Source organism: Lampetra fluviatilis, chromosome 20 (assembly GCF_964198595.1).
Source record: "Lampetra fluviatilis chromosome 20, kcLamFluv1.1, whole genome shotgun sequence".
NCBI lineage: Eukaryota > Metazoa > Chordata > Hyperoartia > Petromyzontiformes > Petromyzontidae > Lampetra > Lampetra fluviatilis.
In genome coordinates this window covers 11,539,657-11,554,636 of record NC_136294.1, presented here as the reverse complement: position 1 = coordinate 11,554,636, position 14,980 = coordinate 11,539,657, and the positions used below count along the sequence as shown (strand labels likewise).

The 14,980-nt window shown below is 44.1% G+C and overlaps 1 protein-coding gene across 1 annotated transcript in view; it reads left to right on the top strand.

The window, feature by feature from the left end:
- LOC144937965 (peptidyl-prolyl cis-trans isomerase-like) overlaps positions 1–8,462 on the top strand; it is a 30,227-nt gene extending 21,765 nt beyond the window's left edge. The window contains exons 4-6 of the mRNA XM_078865618.1: positions 3,684–3,780; positions 5,339–5,414; positions 6,727–8,462. Of these exons, the coding sequence (XP_078721744.1) occupies positions 3,684–3,780; positions 5,339–5,414; positions 6,727–6,865 (312 nt within the window). The 3' untranslated portion in view covers positions 6,866–8,462. The remainder of the gene's footprint in view (positions 1–3,683; positions 3,781–5,338; positions 5,415–6,726) is intronic.
- The last annotated feature ends 6,518 nt before the right edge of the window (positions 8,463–14,980 follow it).

Sequence of the window (14,980 nt, the reverse complement as noted above, 5' to 3'; positions counted from 1 at the left end):
CTAAGTCGGCTCAGCCCGAAATGAGTACCTTTTGCGATGTGTAAGCATCACTACTTGGGGAGTCAAAGGCGTGATGCTGGCCACTACCCCATTCGTGTGCTGCTCCGGCCTTCATAGGAACTCGCGATCAGTCCTTGCCCCAAAAGTTTAAGGCTATATGGGGCATCTTTGTCTGTGTTCTTGTCCATAGATACATTTTAGTTTCTAGGAAAATTACACGACGATATGTTCTGTAAAAAAGAAACCCTACCCACACTGTTTCTATATTGGCCGGTTTGGCGGGGCGTGCCTGCTTCACTTTGCAGACACAAGTCACCATTCCCGAATGCAAAGCCAGCCACAACAATGAGCAGTGCAGTTGCTCATTAAAACTGTTATTTATTTAAATATACTGCATATGCTTGGATTATTAATATCACCAATTATTGCACCACCTGTCCCAGTATGGCTGTGGGAGTTATGGTGCGTGGTGAAAGCCCATTGAAGTGACTCCCTACCAGGACGGATTTAGTGCACGCGAATTTTGGGGTCTGTTTTTTAAGCTGTTGTGAAATTGCGATTCAACGAAATGGATTTTCAAAAGCGTGTGCTCTTTGGGCTCCCACTCGAGTTAAATGGGCTACTTTTGGGCTCGTATGCCCCCCCCCCCAAACCCCCCCCCCCAATAATCTGCCAGTCCTGCTCCCCTCTGCAGGAAGTAGGATGACAACGCTGGCGTGAAAAACGCCGCACTCAGAGGAGGCTTATTAACGTGGTGAGGGTCGCTAGACACGGCTGTCAGAAACCCACCGCTGCTTAGGTGCTGAGTTCTAATCTGGGGTTTTAGCCACCCATATAAAGTATTGGCTCTGAACATTAAACAAATTGTTTTTTTTTATCACGATGATGACACAATAAGAATAGGTTTAACCCTTTCTGGCAATATAACGGGAGGTGTTTAGATGTTCAAATACCAAATGATACATTTTTCAGGGCATCAAGTCTGCATTAACCCCACGTACTCGTGGCAGAAAACATGCAACACCCATGCACCCTTCTTTATGGCCTTATCTCACCAGTGCCAGACTAGCCAACGTCTAAAGGCGAACAGCACAAAGACAATATACGTAGCATAACATTTATAGCTCGGCTTCAGCGAGTTATATCTATGGGAAACTTTTTTCCAGTATCAAAATGATGAATCAAGAAAAATAGCTTTCATATTTCTCGAAAAAAAATACAGGTAGTTCCCGAGTTACGATGGTCCGACTTACGATATTTCGATCTTACGATGGCGATACGACAAAATTGCCATCAACAACCTTAACATCGTCCAAGTATGCAGACGACGGACATAATCTTGGTGACTACAGTACAATATGATACGTTACGATATGTTCAATGCATGTATGATACGTAGCTTTAGCGATTTCATTTTAGGGTCACCACGATACGATACGTTCAATGCATGCTAAAAGTTTTTATAGCAGATAGGATTGTTTCCTGAAAAAACTTTCCATTAAATCGCAGTTCATATAGGTAGGCTAAGAATTTACCTTGTTTTTTTTTACTTTACATTTTACTGTGCAATACAGTATTGTAATTAATAAATACATAGAGTATATAGTTTATACAGTACGGTACTGTAAATTGCTCTGTTTTGCTAAATTATGACCATTCTTTAAGACTCCTGGGTAGGCTGGGCCATCTTCGACTTACGATATTTTCGACTTACGATGGGGTCGTCGTCACGCATCTCCATCGTAAGTCGAGGACTACCTGTACACATTTAGTTTTATAACGTAGACTCGCCATCTAGTGGTAGATAAGTGGTAATTACAGTGACTTCACAGGCGTTGCGAGACACATTCCCAAGGACTGTAGTGACAACGGTGGCAGCACTCCGCTTCTGTGTGGGTGCGCATTCGGAATGGGAATGTCTTTTCCACATGCCATTGACGCTGACGGTGCAATTGGAATTAACAACTCAGTTCTAGATTTGAAGTTTTCGTGACTGCAAGGATTCATACTCTTTGTTTTTTTCCGGTAAAGTCACGTAGGTAAAAAATAAAATAAATGAAAACTAAATTAAATCACGACGTTTCGGGCACAACACAAGCGTCCTTCTTCGAGTGTGGACAACGTAGCGAAAGCACAACCGCTTAAGTGTGTCTAAGAGATGGCTGTGACGAGGAATTATATAGTCAGTTATATAGTTATATATACAATTCCTCGTCACAGCCATCTCTTAAACAGCTCAGTTGGTGGCAAAGGAAAAACAAGAGATGCGACTCCCACCAACAATTAAAAGGAAATAAAACTCGGCCTCATTTATCTTTGTGCTTCAGAATTAATCTCCAAGACTTGAAGGGCCAGACTAACTGACCACCGAGACGCTTTAGGGGCTGTCCATAAATGACGTCACGCACCTAGGGGGGGGTCAGACATTTGTGACGGTGTGTGACGAGGGGGGGGGGGGGTTGAGAAATGTGACGTCACATAAAAATGCGTAACTTTAAATATAAACAACACGTTCTACTTAATTAAATAGACTTTTTTTTTTATAAATGTTTTCTCCTACAACATCAGAGTGCAGCGGCATATTAAATACGCACTAAAATGACAATAGTTTAAAGCGATTTGAAGCATATTTTATTTTGGGGGGGGGGGGCAGAGCTTTGTGACGTCATATTTGAGGGGGGGTCTGACTTTTTGTGACGCCGTGTGACGAGGGGGGGGGGTCAAAAATCGTCCAAAATCGCGTGACGTCATTTATGGACGGCCCCTTAGGGTTTAAAGTTAACATTCGATTTTAGATTGATTGACCGAGGCGCCTCTAAGAGTCCTAGAGTTCAACTTTAATTCCTGAAATCAAGGCCTACAATGTAATAGCGCATGGTGCAATTTTATCTGACGCAGCATTGAATGTAAAGCATGAAAATAATGTAATGGACCGCTATTCCACCTAGTTTTTTTTATATTGTGTATCATGTTAAATTACTTTGCAGTACAGTTTGTATTATTTAAGTAATGCAATTCACGGACACTAAGCAGAGGGATTCATTGTCAGATATTTAAGTGCAATTCAGCTCTGGTTGTCCAGAGTAAAGGTGAATAGGTTGGTATCACATTGTGCCTCATGTGGTGAGAGTGACGCAATGATGGGTTGCTATTGCACATTGCTCAACATTGCGTGCAATCGGGTCTGTATCTCTTCGCCTTTCTCAAATTGGCGACCGCTCGTGTCATGTGTGACTGTGCAAGCTTCTGCGGTGACTGAAAATAATCGGGCCAGACTCCAGGCTAAAATAACCATCATTGGTGCTTTGATAAATACGTATGGAAAGTGTTATAACATGACAGATAACGTTACCTTGGAATTGCATTTGAGAGATGGAGCGAGGAACGCTCGTTAGAGAACATGCTCAGGTTAAAGACGTAATTCAAATTGTTTAGAAAAGTAAGTTCGACTTGGGTAGGACATGTCACGAGAAGGGATAGCCATTGGTCAAGAATGATCACGGAGTAACAGTCAAGGGATGCAGTGCGTGCCAAGAGGATGTCCACGCTGAGGAGATGGAGTAATACAGTCAGCTTTGTGTGCAGGTGTCCATGTGAAGCACGGGAGCTGACGGTGAACTGCTGAGAAGAATGAAGGTAGCCGATGGCTGTGCCCTGCTGATTCCTGCTGTCGTTTTCTTCAGGGTGGAGACTTCACCAAGGGCAACGGAACTGGGGGCAAGTCCATCTACGGCAACAAGTTTGAGGATGAGAACTTCACGCTGAAGCACGTGGGCCCGGGTGAGAATAAGATTCGGTTGATAAATAACACATTCCTGCGGAGGGAGCTGGTAGGAACGTTGGGTTGCTCGGTCAATGGCCAGGGTCAACGGCGGCGTGGTGTATTCCGCAAATATGGCCGACTGTGAGGGCGGACATAAGCCGGCGTGAGTAGGTTAAACGTTGAGTTTTTTAAGGGCCTCACGGGGTGACCAGCCCCTCCCCACCCAGCCCCACCCCTCCCACCCCCCACCCAGCCCCACCCTCCCCACCCAGCCCCTCCCCACCCAGCCCCTCCCCACCCTCCCCTCTCTACCCAGCCCCACCCCTCCCATTTTTTGATGCACGACGGACGGACACAACAATCCCCTGTGGGCTGGTGTAACCAGGAGGTTCCTACCAGTAAAAGGGCTTTTGTAGATGACTGTCAATGTGTGTGCCTTTGATCGTATTTGAACTTGCCATTTTCATTGCTGTGGAGATGCATTTGAGTGGTGTGTGGGTATCTCCACATCTTTACAAGAGTCCTCGTGTTGGCCCTGCCACCAGTGGCGTGCACAAGCAACGTCAGGGCTGCAGCTTTAACTTTAGATCTCATCTGCCTATGACCAAATTGCCTGGAATGTTGATCCCATCCGATTGTAAACAAGTTTGAGGATGAGAACTTGTTTGATGTACATTAGTGCCCTTCGCGTGGAGGATGGGCATGTGGTGGAATACAAAGAAATGGGCCTTCGCTTCTCATTCAATATTCTTTTCGGAACGCTGCTAGCTGGTACGCGTGACGTCCCCCACACGGTTCCGTAATTCGATGCAATGGACATCCGTGCGTCATTGAGGTTTATCGTACGGGTGAGGGAAGTTAAGTCTCGGGACATCTGGCAGCCCTGAGAACTCATCGCCAGACGCACATTTTCCTGCACGAAATAAGGAGAGATGCATGTGACCGGGTGCCCAAATAATTCCTCGAACAGCTTTCCGGACTGTTCCGGCTGAAATCATGCACTTGCGTGTAACCCCGCGTGTTGCACCGCTATACACACTCTGAAATAAGCATCAACAGTCGTTGCAAGTTGGATAGACCGGTCCCTGTCATAGAAAGCTATAATTGATACATCCGGTATGACTCTGGACTACCAAGGGAAATTAGCCCTGGTTTTACTGTATCCCATTTCAGATAGCAGAAACGTGACAGATTTTGAGAATTCCGAAAACATTCCCAGTGCCGCTTGATTTGCATTATGGTTATCCTCTCAGCAGCTTTGGCTGGCCATTGAACAAGGCGGCCACTGCATGGTGTGCTTCCAGATGCCCTTCTGTGGCTGTCTGGAACGCTTCTCCGATATTAGGAAGCCGCTGGAGCTATGCACTTTCAATTCTAGCGTGAAAACTAATTTCTTTAGAACTGCTTTTTGTGTTGAGTTTGTTGTCCTTCCCCCGCATCTCCGATTAGCATGGTTGGTGCGAAAGAAGTTTTACATACATACACAGAATGCGGTTTCATCCGGTGTCTCTTCATCTGACTGCGTGACTCCGCAGCATTTTATACTTGCCAGTGATTCGCTCCCCTGTCTCGCAGGCATTCTGTCCATGGCCAATGCTGGGCCCAACACGAACGGCTCCCAATTCTTCATCTGCACCGCCGCAACCAGCTGGTAAGTCTCAAGCTGCGTGCGCAGGAGCGATGCCGAAGAGGGGTCTGGGAGGTTTGCGTGCGTTCCACTTGAAGCCGGCTGGGACAATGAGTGAAGTCAATTAATCGACATGAAATTGGGAATGACATCATTCATTGTCGTCAGTTACTCAGGCCCCTTAAAATATCCTGGCCGTTGTCATTAACATGTCTTGTAACTTGTAATCTGGTGGCGCACCGCTGTAATCCAGCGTCTTGGAGGGAATGATTCATGAATGGGATTTATTGTTTTTTTAATGATGTATGCACCTAATATGCAAATTTTACATTTAGGCTAATCGAAGGAACAAAACTGTACAAACAAGACGAAATAACAGAAATAATATAAATGATAGTGTAAAAATAAGACAAACAAGAATCGGTTTGTGACAATTAAATCACGTAGGGTTGTGAATCATGAGCTGCCCGTGGGATCAGTTATATTTCTAAAGCTTACAAATACATTTCTTGGGCTGCAAGGTGGCTAGGAGATGGTCGTACATTGTTTGGGTATTGAACCCATCTGCGTGGCCCTGTAAGTGACAAGGTGGTTTTCTCCCACATACAAAAAATCCCATTTTAAAATCCCGTTTTAACAATCCTCCTGAAAACTGGGTCTTGAGATTCAGCGAAGCTTTTGTGAACATTAATATCATTATTATCCCTACTGCTCAACACTTACGTTATGCAATGAGACAAGGCAGAGTGTTGTAAATGGTTTCCAAAAATCATACTCTTAGTTCTGCATAGGTTTCTCAGGTGTGCTGTGTCACTCTCTGATGTGAACCGAATTTAATTCAGTTCCCAAAGAAACCTAAATCATGTAAACTTAAACGAAACTATTTTTTATTTCACCAGATAAAGTCCACTGATCTATATAGCTCTTTTTCAGAAGCAGACCTGGCCATAACTGATAGCTCAAAGAAGTGGCTTACCATTGAACATTTATAGTAGCCAAATACTCTAAGCACATGACTATAAATGTGGAGGGAAAAACCAGAGGACTTGGAGATAAATCCACACGACCATGGGGAGATCATGCAAACTCCAAATATACAGGCGTCATGGTTGGAATCGAACCCACAACCTCCTGTATACCAGGCGAGATAGTTAACATCTCGCCACCGTGGAGCCAAACATCAGACATCATGCCGAACAACACACCGTGCAGCCCAAAGACACCTCAGAGAGCTAAACTTTTATTAGTAAAAAAAAAGACGTATGTAACCCTGGCTCATGTAACTGAGAAAAGCAGCTGACTGAACCACACTGTCTTGTGATTCTCTCATTCTCAGGCTGGATGGCAAGCACGTGGTGTTTGGGAGTGTGACCAGCGGCATGGATATCATCACCAAAGTGGAGACCTACGGAGATAAGAAAGACGGAAAGACTTCTAAGAACATCGTGATTGCCGACTGTGGCGAAATCAATTGAAGCAAACGAATGCGAGCACTGCATTGCCTGGCGGTGTTTGGTGAGGTGGTGTGAGTTGGCTGCTGTTTCACGCGAATAAGGTGGCCCTGTTTGAGCTCATTTCACCCAAATGTGAGGGGAAAGTAAATTATCTCCACCAAAAGGACATCCCCATGAAATGAAAGTTTGATTCAAAGCAATGTTTTTCCAGCCCCTTGACTGGACTTGCTCTACGTATCATCAGTGACAAGCTTTACATACTACAGGGTGTTGAAAAATTATGGACCCGATTTGAAATCGCTATATCTCTGCAATCACGAACCGCCCATGAATGAAACTCTTACCACTTGAAAGGGCAGGGCATAGAGTTTCAAATGATGCCTCTCCCAGCGCACAAACAGCCCCTAGCCTCAGTCATTCGCAAGACGCGCTGCCTCAACGTTGGATGGGTCGCACGGGACCCCAAGACTTGGCGCTACACTCTTGGCCCCCAAGATCCCCAAACATCATCACACCCTGCGACTTTTTATTGTGGGGAGACGTCAAAGACCGTGTTTTTGTGCCACCATTAGCGACTAATCTGGATGACCTCAAAAACAGACTCACGGCAGCGGTGACTTCAGTGGAAGACGACACTTTGAGAGGCGTTTGGGACGAATTCAACTATCGCCTCGATGTTGTCCGTACAGCAGCTGGAGGGCACATAGAGCATTTATAAAATGGTTAGTAAAACCTGATAACTCATTAAACCATTTGTAACTTTTCGTGTAACATGTTGCCATCGTGAAATATACTGATTTGAAATTGGGTTCATATATTTTTCAAACACCCTGTACTTTGAGAACATTGGCAAAAGAGTTATCGAATGTGGCCTGCAAATACATTTAAAATTCATTATACATCACTTTTGAGACGCTTCACAAGTCATCAGCCAGTGTTCCGGTGCTCTGACAAGCATTGGGCAGTGCCCATCATCAATGTGTAAATTCCACATTCTCATAGCCGTAGCTTGTTTCTTCACCGAAAAATATATTGAATTTAAACTGGCTGGGATTTGAACTTCTGTTTGGAAAATATATTTCTCTGCCAGTTGAGCTTTAACCCGGAGCTTTCAGGCTGTACAACTTAAATGCGTGACACTTTGATGTGGTAATACATAGGCACGGTACTTACCTTCTCAATGTAATTAAAAAAAGAATGACAATTACCGATTTATTTAATTTCTGTATCGCAGTAAACAGCTAAATGACTCCAAATGCTACAAATTCAATTACCAAGATGTTAGTTGCGTATATTTTTGTTTTGGACATTTTCACGTTTGAGGTTTTCTCACCCTGACCTTAATGTTCGACTCATCCAAGCATCCAACTCACACCGTAACAGCCAAACTGCTGATGAAAACCGCACACAGGTTACCCAAGCAGGATAATCGCTCTCAGATTCCCGCACGACTTTGCTGCAAGGTTTTTTTATTTCGATTAATTTTGACTGTGTCCTTGCTTTTTTTCTGCAATGATTCCAAAGCACAGCTTCTCCCCCCGAAGTTGGAACGATGGTGGGCAGAGTTGTGTCTCTGTACTCATCATATGACCAGCAATAAAGTAAATCAGGAAAACCCATCCAACACAATGTTTCGACTGGATTTGTTTTTGCTTTACCGTAACGACTGTGAAAAAAAAATCACCCTGAATATAAGTGGCATCACTTAGTCATATTACGGTATATGTTTTCACATTTATGCTACGAAGCTATGCGATGTTTTTTTCGGGTTATACTCCTGCGTGTTGTTCAGCATGATGTCAAACGTTACATTCCACGTGCTTGGAGACTTTTCATATTCGGCTCTTGAAGCTCCCAGCAAGTGGTGGTAGACATTGGACATTATGCCGAACAACACGCGGCACAACGTTTAAAACATTGGAGAGATATTAACGTAGTCATTTTGCCAAATCAGTCCAGTTAATTTTATAGAGGTCCTTCGTTTAATCATGTGACTGGATTTCCTGGAAACTATATTTTGATAACCAGTTGAAAGTAAGACATTTTTTTATCTAATTTGAAATCGGCACTATAACATATACACATTATGTGCTGCTCTTGCAAATGAGTATGTCACGTGATATTTGACGTAAACTTTCCTCAGACTCCTCTTTGGTAACGCTGAGCAAGCGTGGCTGAGATCCTGGATAGCCACTTGTAATTACCGACTATAATCACCCAGATATGTCTGTCCGTCCCGCGCGTGACGTCACTCCACATGAGGCCCACCCCCCAGCGTGACGTCACTCCACATGAGGCCCACCCCCCTCATTAATATTAATGAGTGGGTGGATTTTTACACTAACGCAGAGGAAGGTCGAGCCGAATTAAATAATTTATTACGCAAAGTCCCTTCAAATATGACGTTTCTTTACAGAAAGTGACGGTAAACAATAAATCTACGCAGCACAGTGCGACATCCATGCGTGACGTCACTGCAAAAGAGCCCCCCCCCCTCCTTCATTAATATTCATGAGCGCGTGGAAATTTACACTAACGCACAAGAAGGTCGCGCACTCCACATGCCGCACCCCTCTCCCCTCATTAATAACCATGAGCGGGTGACGTCGTTGCACATGCCGCACCCCTCCACAATAACCATGAGGGGGTGACGTCACTCCACATGCCGCACCCCTCCCCAATAACCATTAGCGGGTGACGTCACTCCACATGGGGCAACTCCCCCCTCATTAATAATCATGTTAACGACCTCCTGAGGTGTGTAAAGATGCAGATCTGCAATTACTTGGTTTGACACGTAGACTTGTGCGACCAATATCCATAATATAGTTTTTTTGTGGTTAGATTGTGTAAATATAAATGTGTCGTTAAACCGACCACAACCAATTAGTAAGGTTTGTCACATAAACAGAACATGTTAATTCGCTACTAGTACAGCACACCGGTGTGTTGGAGAGTAAATCCACATTTACAATCTGAGTACGCCGTTTAGCCAGTGATTACGCGCTATACGACGTTTCACTTCAAGCTACTGTAGTTGTAATTAATGGCGAAACGTCGTACTAAGATTGTAAATGTTTTGCATTTGCTCTCCAACATACGAATTTGCATGTTCTGTTTACGTGACAAACCTTATTGGCTGTTAATTCTAGATTTGAAGCTTTCGTGACTGCAAGGATTCATATTCTTAGGTTTTTTCGGTAAAGTCACGTAGGTAAAACATCAAAATTAATAAAAAAAAGATCACGACGTTTCGGAGGCAACACAAGTCTCCGTCATCAGGTGGGACCGTCACAGCCAGATTGGCTGTGTCGGGTGGTGGCGGGTTTAACGACGCATTTATATTTACGCAATCTAACCCCCGAAAATATATAGATAGAAATGACTGCAATTACTTGCTCATGCTATGGCTGGCAAATGGCCTATCAAGTTTGAGTGAACTCTAGTCTAGAGTGACTCTCGAGGGTATTTTGGTCTACTCTTTCATGCTAACCAGATATTGCAGAAGAGGGAAAGTGCCCACACATTTTTTTCAAACACAGGAAATCTGCTTATCGACCTTGGTGTGCCCGTGTATACTGTTAGGGGGCAGAGGCAGGTGGGGGAAGTTAAGAAACATGCCCGCTATTTCATGAGCCGTGCCGGGAGATCGGCGGTGTGCAAGTCCAGTGTGTGTTACCACAGTGACATCCGTTACTTTAGTAGTCGTTCTGTATTATCTTCTAAGGACATTCCCTAACTCGATGTGATGCTTTGGTGACTGTAAGCACTCGAGCAGTACGTGTCTTTACTTCGTGACTGAACTCCGATTGTGCATTTGGAATTGGTCGAAATCCCCCCCAAAATTATGAAACGTTGAATTCTCTCATGAGAACACAGTTGCACAACGGGCACTGAACCTTGCGTTTGGACCATATTCAGTGTCCGTGCGTGATACTGGAAAGTTCTTCATGATACGTGACAAGGTGTTGCCTTGTTGCTCACTGCAACCTGCAGTGAGAAACGTGATCCATACACCATTGTACTGTATAGGGCATGGTAGTAGTTTTTTTTACAGCAACCTGCACTAAGTGGAACCTCTCATTGAATATGTATATAACCTGTAATATGTACAAAAGCTGTTATTTAGTGTGTATGAAATCCATGTGGATGGTTCAACAGGCTAGCAATGGCCATGTAACTACACTGAGCCAGCTCAATTCCTGGAAGCCAACTGGGATGAAAAAAAAATTATTTAGTTTTTATACAGAGTGATGGTCATGGCAGGCACAAATAAAATGTCAACATTTTTCATGTACTTATTTCCGTTGGCACTTCTAAAGTACAAAATATCTGGGGCATATCATGGGAAAAATATATTTAAATGCATATGGCACTTAAATTCCTACAGCAACTCAAAGCACCTGACATGTACAGTATGTATGTATGTTGAACTTATTTCGCACCGAACGTAGCAAACCGTGTTAATTGGACGTACGGCAAAGGTCATCATCTCATTGCATGATCGCATCTCAAACACTCAAAGGGCACCCCCAGCAGCAGCTGTTCCTGTGCGGCACAAGACGATCCAGACAGGCTTGAAAGTGGGCATATGTATGCCAATACGGGAGATGATTGCTTCGTGCAATTTTTCGAATGTCAAAAAATGTATCCTAACTCCAGCGCACAGTAGCCGACTCATTGAGAATTGCATCACGGGATGTGAACTATTCAATCTAAAGCAGACGTGCATCTGTACGATCAATACACCCGTGGTAAAACATTTGGGAGGTTGCTGGATTAGAACCGTGGACCTCTGCAAAGAGTGGCGAACTCGCTACCAATGGGCCATGTCCATGTATCTACATGTACAGCATTGCCTTGAACGGATAAAAACCTTGAGGCATTTAGCTCTGAATTTTTCGTGATAGCTTGGCTCAGGCTTGGCTCTGGTTCAAGTGAGGAGGCTCAAAGTCACACTTAACTTGAGCCGGCTCTGGGTATGGTCCCAGCCATGCTCAGAATTTCCATGAGCAGAGCCTGAACCATATATCGATGATGAGCCACAGTAACGTAGTAACTACATTATCAGCTCAGGGGGTGTTGCAATTTGTCAGGTGGAGCCCCAATATTTGATTTGTCTCGCACGGCACATTGGCACTCGATTCGGACTTGAATCCGGGATCCAAGCATTTGGAGCCCTCAAACGGCAAACATGAATTATTTGATAATACAGGTTTTTTTTTGTTTAGATCGCGTAAATATATAAATGTGTCGTTAAACCCACCACCACCCGACACAGCCAATTAGTAAGGTTTGTCACGTAAACAGAACATGCCAATACACCGGTGTGCTGTACTCGAAACGAATTGGCATGTTCTGTTTACGTGGCAAACCTTACTAATTGGCTGTGTGGGGTGGTAGCGGGTTTAACAACCCATTTATATATTTACGCTATCTAACCAAAAAAAACCTGTATTATGGATGATATTGGTTGCGACAGCCTACGTGTTAAACATAAAATCTTTGGTTCACCTAAACAGCACTGACGTGGCTTTCAGCGAACGAGAGCGCGCCCCGCTCGAACGAAGCGTGGTGCCACCTTATACCTTCCCCCTATTCGCCCCAAGCCAGAAGATTCTGCTTGTCGACCTGGTGGCACAATGATGACAACGTCGAAACAAACATGCGACGCGCAATTTGAGGAAGCCAACCGCGTTACTGTTCTAGTTAAATGTTAATAAAACGTGGAACGTAAATGAAAGCACTTTCATTAAAGTAAATTTAAACCGCGTTTTAAATACGTCTTATTTTTTTTTTTAACAATGTTGTTGAAAAATATCTCATGGTGGTTGTCAAGGGTGGCCCCAACTCGCAATCTTGGCCACCAAGAGGGGCCAGGGCACCCCCAGACCCCACGCTCGTCACGCCACTCATGCATCTGTTGAAGCAACTGAGCTGCGTTAGGAGGCCAAACGAGAGTTGAGCCGTGACTAAGAATATGGTCTCGGAAAGAGTTGCAGATTTCCCAGGATAGTGATCTCACAAATATGATGATTCTGGGAAAACCAGGACCGGAAGCAACACACGATTGACCATGCTTAAATGTTTCCCTCAGTTTAGAAACAGTGTTTCTTCCCCACAGCTACTCACACGCAATGGCGTTAGTCATTTGGTCAAACAAAAAAAACACGTGGAACATTGGATATTAGTTACGAGAACCTGAGTTTTGAGTTAAAGGCGTGGTTGCAAATTAAATAGATTCGCTGTACACGTATATAGCCATCGTCAACCAGGTATCCAATCACCATGAGGCAATGTGCCTGACAAGGCCGTAGCCATGGAGTCAACATTGGGGGGGGACCAAATCTTCCAGGGGTCCCCCCCCCCGAAAAAATAATCTAAATTTGAAAACGAATTTTCTGCCTAAAATATGAAAAAATCCACTAACACATGGGATGGACTTTTTTTTTTTTACAATAATGTCTAATAGTATATTGTATTACATTGCTCTGTTTTTTCTATTTCACCTTTTCTTGTTTCATTGTATGTAATGGCAGAGATTAGGGATTAACAAAGTACAACCATAGCCACAATCATATGAACAGAAATCTATTTTATAGCGATATTTTGAGGGGGGGGGGGGCATTTTGAGCATATTTGAATATTTATCATGACGGCCTTGGTGCCTGACGTATACACCTGCATGTGAACATCATCAGCTTCAGGCAATTTGCCAGAATTGGTGATTTAGGCAAAATTTCTGAATTGGTGTTTCTGGCAAATCGCCTGATGAAGCTGGTTGTAATCACCAGCGAAACGTCGTACTCGAATGATAAATGTTGTGGGTTTTACTCTCCAACACACCGGTGTGCTGAAGTAGTAAATCATTGGCACGTTTTGTTCACGTCACAAAACTTACTAATTTGCTGTGTCGGGTGGCGGTGGGTTAACGACACATTCATATTTACGCGATCTAAGTCCCACCCCCCCCCCCCCCCATTTATTATGAATATAATATTCGATCACGAAAGCCGAAGTGTTAAACTCACCTCATTGAGGCACATGACCGCATACGACATTTTATGACAAAGCTGCCATCTAGTGGGGATACGCAGAGCCACATGCGCTTGCTGGATAGTCGCCTGGGCAGTCCTGTACATTCTAGATTTGAAGCTTTCGTGACTGCAAGGATTCATACTCTTAGTTATTTCGGTAAAGTCACGTAGGTAAAAAATGAAATTAATAAAAATAAAACAATAAAAATCACGACGTTTCGGAGGCAACACAAGCCTCCGTCATCAGGTGGGACCGTCACAGCCAGATTTGCTGCATCAAGTGAGGCAAGGATTAAAGATGTAATCCCTTAAATGCAAGTTGAGGGGGGGTTACATCTTGAATCCTTGCCTCACTTGATGCAGCAAATCTGGCTGTGACGGTCCCACCTGATGACGGAGGCTTGTGTTGCCTCCGAAACGTCGTGATTTTTATTGTGTTATTTTTATTAATTGAATTTTTTACCTACGTGACTTTACCGAAATAACTAAGAGTATGAGTCCTGTACATGTAGAGGGCTTGCCAGGTGTTGTAGGTTTGTGGGATTGCGAGGCTGTCAGGAGACGGCAGTGTTGAGTGTTGGCCCCTCGTGTGTGCGTGGTGGGTTTTATTCGGGTACTCTGGATACTCCCACATGCCACTCATTAAAGAAACTCGCCAAATATCCCCAAAAGCAGACCTGGTCTTCACCTGAGGACGGCTGCTTGCGTTGTGGCCGAAACGTCGTGATAATTATTTTATTATGTTTTATTTTTATTATTTTATTACTTCCCTTCTACGTGACTTTACTGAAAGAACCAAGAAGATGAGCTCCTGAACAGTTTAGACACACAATCCACGAAGTTTTTTTTGCCATAATCTCTGCTTTTTCCCCATCAGCAGGCATTCATTTGATGGCCTTTGCCGCCAGGCAGACTGGTTGCTTATTTGCTGCAATGTCAGGCGCGAATGTTCGGCTGCTGCCACGGAGCTGGTCTGCTTTTGTAAACACTTTCCAATACTCCTACCAAATCCTACAATAAGCAGACACTGGATCGTATGCCGCCACGTTGAGATATTTGGAAAAATTCTTGAATTAAACCCTGGCCGGAGTTGACTCGC